Below are 10571 nucleotides of genomic sequence, written 5' to 3' on the forward strand. Positions count from 1 at the left end.
TATATATATATATATATATATATATATATATATATATATATATATATATATATATATATATATATATATATATATATATATTAGTGTTACTGTAACTTACTAGGGCCAAGATACCCTTTCTTAGAAAAAATTCAAAAAATTAACAAATTTGCTGCTTTGAGAGAAAATTTTCCTAATTAGCAATAACTTGCTTTTTTTTTCTTCAATTTCTCCAAGCTTTGAAATGTAGGCTCCTCTACTATGTATTAAAAAACCCAATACAAGTTATACTCCAATTCGACAGAATGTGAGAGATATGTAGATCTCAATAAATGAGTAAAAATAGTAATTTTGCAATAATTTGCTCAAATTTGTTCCAATTCCTCAAAAATTTGGACCGTAGCTTCTTTAATATGGTCTTCAAAAACCCTTTAAAAATATTTTAAAAATTCGCTAAAATCTAAAAGTTATGCTCTTCCCAAAATTGCCTCCTAAGTTGAGAAATTATTTTGCCTATATGGTGCCAAGATCATGCTCTGATACCACTTGTAATGAAATAACTTGCACAATGAAAGAGATAATATGAAATATTCTACAAATACTTGATAATAAATGAGAGTAATAGGCCACTTCGAGGGGGCAACCTCCAAATATCTCCAATGAGAACACACTTCACAATATGATCTTGAAATAAGACTCACAACCTCCTATATATACCTAAATATGCTTAGGTTGAATAGACACAACCCTATATAACACCTAGGATGACCTACCTACCTAAATAATAATATAATAATGATAACATGACTTAATAAGGATTAAGATAGCCACAAGTTGACTATTCATAACCTTATATACACCAATATTAAGGGAATAGCACATCCTCACAATAGCCAACAAAAATGAGTGGACTACTCTTCCTCTCCATGGATTTTCATTGTGCATCTAGAATAAATTCCCAAGCCTCACTACAAAAAATACTGAATGTAGAGACATTGGGATTAACATGAGTCCAAGCCTCCTTAGTAGTCAAATGTCGCAATGCTTTGTGAGGCATCTAATTCTAAATATAGTTGGCGCAATTGATAGCCTCAGCCCAAAAGGAAGGACTCATATCTCAAGACTGTATCATACAATTGGCCATCTCCTATATTGTTATTTTATTTCTCTCAACAACCCCATTCTACTGAGGGGTATGGGGAGCTATGAACTAATGATGTAAACCATGCTCAGTGCAAAAATCTTTGAAAGACTGATTCACATATTCCTTGCCATTGATAGTGTGTATACACTTGAAGGAAAGACCATACTTCTTCTCCACAAATGTCTTAAAGATTCAACATGAATCAAAGAAATTAGACTTGTACTTCAAAAAATACACCCATGTTTATCTAGAGAAGTCATCTATGAAGGTATGCACATATCCGGCACTTGAAAAAGATAAGAGTGTGGAATGACATAAGATCACTATGAATCAACTCCAACATTGACTTAGCACATGTGGATCTACCTACTAGAAAAGGATCTTTGCGATGTTTTCCAAATGCACAACCTTGACAAACACCATCAATAAAAGAGATCCAAGGTAGCCTAGTCACTAGCTCTTATGTACTCATCTATTGTAGATATATGTAGTTGACATGGCCAAAATGCTCATGCCAAAGTTTTCTCACTATGTTTGCATAAGAAACAAAAGAAATACCTATAGAATCAGAGCTCTCAAAGCCATCAAAATGATATGAGTGAGAATGTAAATCAACACTCCCAATAGAAACAACCAAATCATGATTGTGGACGTCTTGAATAACTACATCATGCAGTGAGAACTCAACTGTCCTACTAGAGCTAGAATGACAAATTTGATAGACAAACAAGAGGTTTGTAGAAATGACTAGAACTAATAGAATATCTTGTACAAAACCATCCTCCAAAGAGATGGTTCCAGAACTTGAAACTAAAATATGTGTGGAGTCACCAAATACAATTTATGTAGTAACACTCTAAGCAAGTGAGGTAACCAAATTAGGTAAGTTTTTCATATGGTGGGAAGCACCTGAATCAATAATCCAAGTAGCAAAAGAAGACAAATCTTGTGCAGAAAGAGCATGTTATTTCCCTGAAGGAGGAGGTGGTGGCTTTGAAGAAGCAATTCTATGCTATTGCATAGCCTCCTCTAAAGCCTCAAGATGTTTCCAACACCTAGAAAATAGATGTTCTTCCTTGCCAAAAAAATTGCAAGGATCACCTATAAAATTCTTAGTCTTGGGGGAAGACTTACCAGACTTAGAAGGTTTACCCTTCGGAGTGGATTTTTGAGAATCTGGTATAGGAGATGGCTTGGAGGAACTCCCACTGCTAGTTGAATCTATTTTGGGCTTCAATTTCTACTTTGACCTCCCTATAGATGTCTGAACAACCAATGCTTGGTTCTTTGGTCCTATTAGAGAGTCCAATTGTGTAAGCTTGGCATTCTCTTTGGTCTACCAATCATTAAATACCTCAAATGTGGGCATGGTAAATCAGGGACCCAAAGAATCCATAGTGAAATGGAAGGTAGAAGAGAAAATATGAAAGTTTCCTTAAAGCTTTGGCAAAATCAAATAAATGCACTCCTTATCAGTGTTTACTTTTCCATAACCATGTAACAAAGATCTCTATTGTTTAAACTTTATTAGAAAGTCGTCAATGGAGGGAAAAACATCATGTACAAGTGATGTAAGCTTGGTCTCAATCTAAAATGCCTTGAACTCATTGATTGTACTAAATAATCCCTCTAGTTTAATCCACATATCTCGAGGAGTAGTGCACCCATTAAGATGAAACTGAAAACTATTACATATCTACAAAGAAATCAACCACATGGCCTCATCCATCTTGTTCCTATATTGCATGACCTAAAAGGCTCTCTATAAAACTAATTGTACATCATCTAAACAAGACCACAATCATTTTGAGTAAAGAAGTCATGTCATCAATGTTTTCCATGTGTGATAGTTATGTGGGATCAAAAGTGCTAAACAAGACGGGGTCTCAACCATTTTTTAGAAGGTGATTGTTTTGATAGAATTCTGGTTTACTAATATAAATTACAAAAACAAGAATAAAAGCACACTGCACAATGCAAAAATCCAAACGCCATATGCTAGAAGGAAAGCTTATATAATGAGAAGAGAAAAAAAACTTCAAATGAGTATCATGTATACCTTATAGAAAGAGCTCGAAGAGACCTTTTCTACACTTCATATTGAAAAATAGAGCAACATTGAGCAAGTTATGTCACTTGGAATGCAAGAAAAATCATCTGGCTTTGACTACAAAAACAAGTACCATATTGGAAAAATTCACCAGTAAAACCTACACCAATGTGTCTGTCGCAAAATCAACTTTTCAATGGTATCTCCTTTTTCGAATTTCGATACTATATGCTCAAGATATCATAAAAAAACAATAGGTAGGTATAGAAGACAAAAAAAATTCATAAACTCCCTTAAGTGATTTTTTTTTAGCTCTCTAGTCACAATAGGACCACCCATTGCATAGGGAGGGGGCTGGGGGCTTGTGAGTGTCGTGACGATGGAGAGATGGGTGTAGCTGGTCATAGAGTGATGCTCAGGTAGAGGTTAGGCAATGCATTGGTGAGTGGAGGTTAGGCAACACATTGACAGATGGAGGTTAGGCAGCGTGTCAACAACTCCTCAGTGGCATGTGACAGGCATAACTTCCAGTGGTGACATGTTTTATAAAATACGTTGCATTTTTTTAAAAAACAATTTTTTTTTTTTTTTTTAAAATAAAAAAAAATGCATCAAAATGTGTACCAAGGGTTGTACGACCTTGTATGCAATTTTTTTGCCTCCCCTATCAATTGTGGCCAAAATCAAAGTTTTTTATATGAAAATAAGGGTTTTGATGTCCTCTAAATCCAACAGTGAGGTTTGTTTGGACTCAAAGTGCTCTAATTTTTAGAGACCCCCTAAATCCACAACAGGTGCCCTAAAAATACCAGATTTGGTCCAAAAAACCCTTGATATCTATCCCTTCAAATATTCTAAACAAGTTGTAGCAAATTCAACTATGATACCATGCAAGATTTGATGAAAAAACAATCTTCTAAGCCCAGGAAACTTGCATGCAAAAAAACCTATCACAGAGAAGGAGAGAGAAGAAAAGTACTAGGAATTTTCTCTAACAATATCCAAGATTGAATTATCAGCCAAAAGAATGAATGGAATATACAATTCATCAATCCTTATAGAAAGAGATCATAAAACCTAAAAGGGAAACACTAAGAGGTAAATGATATTTAATAATTAATATTTAATTATTAAATGAGAATGCATGTGCATAAAGGGAAATCTTAAGAAGGGAATAAAGATAATTTAATAAAATGAATCCTTTAATCTAACAATTTCTAATATTATGGTTTTGACAGTGAATATATAACAAATATTTTGAAAAGGTAGATAGATATACTTACCTGGTTGTCCTAGAAATCTTTTAACCATTCAATAAGCTTGGATTTTTTTGTTTTAGGTCCACACCAATGTGCAAATAAACCCTTGTCTTGACATTTGTTCCATCGCTTATCACAGGGACAATTGCTAATGATGAGGATATAGTTTGTAATTGACTTAGGTAACAAATTAGCCCATGTCCTAGTGCCGATATAATTATTAAAACAAAGATTCAGGGTAGAGTTTGGATTTTTGCCTAAAAGGGGTAAATCTTGTTTGAATAGATGTGGAATTTAATACTCTTGTGTGAGGAGAGATGTAAGCATTAGTTATAACATTTTTGTTTAAAGGCTTTTTTTATTTGTTTGGTTAAGTAAGGATTTGGAGCTATCATCTTGAAATGTTGGCTTAGTATTGGATAACCCCAATTGCAATATCCTTTTGCTACCTAAAAATGAAGGTAGGCACACATCTTGATGGGATATGTTGAGAACTCAATTAGGGCTTTTCCTCCTATTGATTGATATTGATGTCCACCTATTATGAATTTCTTCCTCGATATGATCCCTTTTTGTAGATTTTAATTGCTGATCTATGCTATTTTTTGTGTATTGCTTGGGTTGTAATAATTCTAATTATGCTACCGTGCCTCTCCAATCCATTTTTGAGTATTTAGTTTTAGAAAATAAGTTTTTTTGATGTTCCAATGGTTCCTTCCTTAATGTTTCTAGGGTGTATCTTATTTTACTAAAATAAGATGTTGATTTCCTCATGCCTATTGTTTTTAAGTTTTTTGGAGTGTTCACACTCTTATTTTCTTCAAACTATTTTGTTTTGTCCTGTAGATTTTCAATTGATTCGGTTGTAGGTTTTTCTAGAACACTAAAATGATTGAAGCATAACAAACGATTTTTTGTTATGTTAACTGTGTGCATATGTTTCGCTTATTGATTCACTTGCCTAATCTAACATTTATGAGGCTTTTTGCTTTCGCTTCCATTCTCGCAAAGCATAGCGTTTTTATAAAAAAATTATCCCCTCTTTTTACTAGTTTGGTAAAATAGCTTTGTAATTTTTATAATCAAATGAAAAGTTAAATTTCATAGTTTACATAATTTTGAATTTTTATTTCTAGTTTAAATTTTAATAATCTAAATTTAAATAAAAGCATAGAATGCTCTCTTTTCCACTAAAAGATTAAGTTAAATAATAAATATTATAATAAATATTTTTAACTTTTAAATTTTAAATAATTTTGTTAGATAAAATTAAATTATTCTAAATTCTTAAATTGAGAATTTGTACTTTGATTAAACTTGATAAAAAGAATAGCATATAAAATATGGTTAGTAGACTAAAAAATAGAATCTTAAAATTTAAATTAACCAAAAATTAATCATAATAACCAAACATCACTAATAATTAAACACAAGAAACAAAAGATAAGAGAAGTTATGAATTATTTGAAGAATAAAAAATTTTATGAATGTTAATATTGTCTCCTAAATATTGGCTCATTTCTATCAATTTTGTTTATAAGACATTGAATTTATTAGTCAATTCATAGTAACATCAATAATTTAGGTAGTTTAATAACTTAAAAAATTAACATAATTTTGAAATTTTTTTTTGAAAAAAAATAGCAAATTTAAAATGTGAATTAGAAATAAAATATTCTAATAACTAGTTAACTGAAATAATAGTAGTGATTTCTAAAGGAAATAGTAGTACTTTCTAAAGTAGTAATACTTTGTAATGGAAATTTGGTATTAGTTTTTACAACAGAGATCCTATAACATCAAAAGAATTCAATCAATCACATGTCAAATAAATAATTTATCTAATATATTATTTTTATAGAAAAATATTTTACCTTTAGAAAAGAGTAAAATTACCTAAAAATACTTAGTTCCCATTGATTTTAAATAGATGATTAATTGTATATAGTAAGACAAGTATTTCAGTAGGTAGTGCTATACAGCCAACAGAATGCTTGTTTACCAGAATTTTTTAATCATTTAACATTTGTAAAATAGTTGTATTGTAATTTTAAATTAATATTAAATAATAAATAAATATTTAATCACGACTATTTTATCTGCTCCATAGATACTTCCGTGCTCCACTGATTTCTTGCACCAGGTCTACGCAGACTTGACTCAACTTTTACACGGTCTACGCAGAGGTAGGTAAATGTAGAAACTTGAATTCAACATTTCCTTTTCTATCGCAATGCTAGAATTTATCAGGTGTTCTTAAAATAAAAGCGCACCGAAAAAACCCCGCACACAGATTGTTGTCTGCGTAATTTTGTTGAAAATGCACAAAATCATGCGAGTGGTTTTATTGTTATGCCTGTTTGCAGCGGTGAAGCTCAGTCCGGCTGTAGGTTCAAGTGGAAGTGAGAGGGATGCTGCTTCTCTCATGGAGTTGAAGAAAGCAGTCACGCAGGATCCCCTTGCTGTACTCAACACATGGAGCCACACCCTGCACTTCTGCAATTGGACTGGCGTCCTCTGCAACACTGAAAAGTGGCGTGTTGTAAAATTGGATTTGAAAAACATGAGCTTGCAGGGCGTGCTACCCCCGCAGGTGGGGAATTTGTCCTTCCTTCACTACCTCGACCTTTCCTTGAACAGACTTGGGGGACAAATTCCCTCTGCTCTGGGCCGCCTGCGCCGCCTGAAATCCCTTTTTCTTCATGAAAACCTGCTGGAAGGCTCTGTTCCTCACTCTCTCGGCAATTTGCACAAACTGCAAGTCTTGTCATCTTGGGGGAATCGCCACACAGGCAGCGTTCCTGTGGCTTTGGGAAATTGTTCTATGGTTCGGTCTATTGATCTATCTTATAACGATTTGCAAGGCAGGATTCCCTCCCAAATTGGGTCTCTCACTAAGCTTAGGCTACTGAATCTGGACAACAACCGAATCAGTGGAGAAATCCCAACTTCTGTGCTGAATTGCACACAGTTGAGAAATATGTCTTTGTTTAGTAACTCGCTGACTGGGATTATTCCGGTGGAGATAGGCGTGAAGATTTCCCAGCTGGAGTCCCTGGTTCTGCCAAAAAATAAACTCAGTGGGTTGATTCCCAAATCACTGGGAAATTGCTCGAGGCTTTCTGTGCTTGAATTGGCCTGGAATGAATTGAGCGGGATTATACCTGATGAATTGGGTAATCTTTTCCGTCTGACAATCCTCAATCTATTTTGTAATAATTTCATGAGCGGAGGAGGAAGTGCGAATGGTAGTCGTATACTGAATGTACTTACGAACTGCTCCCTGTTGAAAAGGTTGGATTTGACGGACAATCATCTTGAAGGCACTCTGCCTCCTTCGCTGGGTCTGCTTTCTCCGCTGCTCTCCACTTTCTCAGTAGAAAGCAACAACATAAGAGGCCAAATACCTCAACAGATCGGCAATCTCACGGGACTCACAGAATTGTATTTGGGCGGAAATTCCTTTGACGGAGCCATTCCTTCTTCGTTTGCAAAGCTTCCCAATTTAGTTGTGTTAAATCTCAGTCTCAACCAATTGGAAGGCCCCATTCCATTGGAGTTGGGTATGATTAAAAGGCTGGAATTCATCATTTTGTACAACAATTTTCTATCTGGAACAATCCCCGAGAGCCTGGGAAGCCTTCAGGATCTAAGAGAGCTGGATTTAAGCTCCAACAAGCTGAACGGAAGCATACCGCCACAATTTGGAGGCTGCTCAAATCTTGAACTCCTAGATGTGTCATATAATCTTCTCACAGGAAGCATTCCTGTGGAGGTCGCCAATCTGCATAATATTCAGTTTTATTTCAATCTGTCGAACAACCAATTAACTGGACCGGTTCCTGAATCGCTTGGGGGAATGCAAATGGTGCAAGCAATTGATCTCTCTTGCAACAAATTGTCAGGCTCAGTTTCAAACGCTCTTAGTAGCTGTGCAGGACTTGAGTACCTCAATTTGTCTCACAACGAGCTTCATGGAACTCTTCCAGCATCATTCGAAAACCAACTGAAAAGCCTTCGAGACATTGATTTGTCTTTCAATAACTTGTCAGGCTTGCTTCCACCATACCTGGACACGCTTGAAAAGCTTCAGCATATAAACTTGTCATACAATCATTTCTTAGGACCAGTCCCCTGTTCTGGAGCATATATGCAGCCGCATATCACTTCGTTTTTAGGGAACCCCCAGCTATGTGGGAAGTGTTTGGGTTTGCAGGATTGTCCTCAGGGGACGCAACATGATGATGCGTTGAGCGGAAATATTGTCTTGGGTGCTTCAATTGGCACCGTCTTCGCACTGTGTTGCATTGTGGGGGCATTTTACCTTTTCTACAGAAGAATTAAAAGGGCACAATTCATAAACAGTTTATTGGGGCAAGGTTTCATGAGAATTTCTAGCCAGGAGCTTCACAGAGCAACCCAAGGATTTAGTGCTGCCAATTTACTAGGCAATGGTAGCTTTGGGTCAGTTTACAAAGGGCACTTGTCTGATAACATGTTGGTGGCTATTAAGTTATTGGACCAGGACCCTCAAAATTCATATAAGCACTTCGTCAGGGAATGCCGAGTATTGAGACAAATCAGGCACCGCAATCTTGTCAAAGTGTTGTCCTCATCGTCTGCAGGAGATTTGAGGGCTCTGGTACTTGAATATATGTCACAGGGGAGCCTCGAACAACACCTCCATAAGGGTGAAGCTGGAACTTATAGCTTGAGTTTGAAGATGAGAATGAAGATTGCACTTGATGTGGCACACGGAATGTCATATTTACACCACGATTGTTCTCCCCCCGTCGTTCATTGCGACTTGAAACCCTCAAATGTTTTAATGGACGAAACCATGACAGGCCATGTGGCTGATTTTGGAATTTCCCGTCTGTTGACATCCCCTGTTTCAGCAACTGCAAGTAGCAGCACATCCAGACTGATGGGAACGGCAGGGTACCTTGCTCCAGGTAAATTCCCAAGGCCCACATTTTTAACAAACTTATGTGTTTTTTTTGTCTTGGCTTCTTTTTTCCCTCGTATACTAAGATGTCTTCTCAACAATGAAATCACTTTTACTGATGCAAGAGTATGGCGTGGGAGGACGAGTAAGTAGCAAGGGAGATGTTTACAGCTTCGGGATACTCATCCTTGAAATGGTGACGAAAAGGAGGCCTACTGACGATATGTTCTGTGGAGACAACACTTTGCCGGGATGGGTGAGGAGAGCATTCCCAGAGGCAGTGGAGGGAGTGGTGGATAGAGACCTGCTTATTGATCAACAAACTGTAGGCAAGTCTAAGTCTAGTAGTAATGCTACAACGGGTGAGGAATTGGAATCCTCTGATCACGGCAGTTGCTTGCTTGGTTTTATTGGATTGGGACTGCAATGTGCAAGGGAAAATCCGGTGAATAGACCAACGATGAGAGAGGTGGAGGGTATGCTGGAAAAGATGGTGTATGGGACGAAATATGCCAACCTAGGAGAGCATTCGTCTGTGCAAAATCTGTTGACTGCAGTAAACAAAGTGGACCATCCAGATGTCAGCACAGGTGAAAGTGAAACCAGTTAAGTATTACACAGAGCCAACTTCTAGTAAATTCCTTTAGTAAGCAATAAATTTTGTGCACATACATATAAAATCTGCTGTTAAATTTTTGTTCTTGAAAATTGTCAACTTAAAATGTCTTTCAAAACATTATATAAAAGTAAATATATTATTTTCTATAATATATGAATATTTTTTATGTTTAAGTAATGAGTTGAATACACTGTTGTCAATTATCAAATGCAAAATTTTATCAATATTTTTATTGTATTATCTTGAATTTTTTTATTTATTAAATTATTAATTGCTATAGTAATAATCTCTGTGCTGAATACATCTAAAAATGACAAATGTTAAATCAATAATCTCTGTCCGTTGACAGTTCTTTTCTCTGTTTAATGCCTCACATGGCTTGATTTATTTTTTCCTCAGTTCGTGTCTGCTCATTCCTTTTCAGAAATCTGTTATCAGTTGGAAAAGAAAATGTTCAAAAATCATTATATCTTGACATATTAATGAATTTTCATATTGATTGACATTAAAACTCATGAAATCTGTAACAAAAGATCAAACAAAGACAACCATTCTTAAAAGATACATATTTA

The 10571-nt window shown here is 35.5% G+C and overlaps 1 protein-coding gene across 1 annotated transcript; it reads left to right on the forward strand.

The window, feature by feature from the left end:
• Positions 1–6712: 6712 nt before the first annotated feature.
• On the forward strand, positions 6713–10146 carry LOC149565419 (uncharacterized). The gene is made up of 2 exons (XM_089817119.1): positions 6713–9387; positions 9506–10146. The coding sequence occupies exons 1-2, from the start codon at positions 6753–6755 to the stop codon at positions 9988–9990; spliced, it is 3120 nt and encodes a 1039-aa protein (XP_089673245.1). The 5' UTR covers positions 6713–6752; the 3' UTR covers positions 9991–10146.
• The last annotated feature ends 425 nt before the right edge of the window (positions 10147–10571 follow it).

The sequence above is a fragment of the Cupressus sempervirens genome, chromosome 3 (assembly GCF_028749045.1).
Source record: "Cupressus sempervirens isolate cs-2001-9-10 chromosome 3, ASM2874904v1, whole genome shotgun sequence".
Taxonomy (NCBI): domain Eukaryota; kingdom Viridiplantae; phylum Streptophyta; class Pinopsida; order Cupressales; family Cupressaceae; genus Cupressus; species Cupressus sempervirens.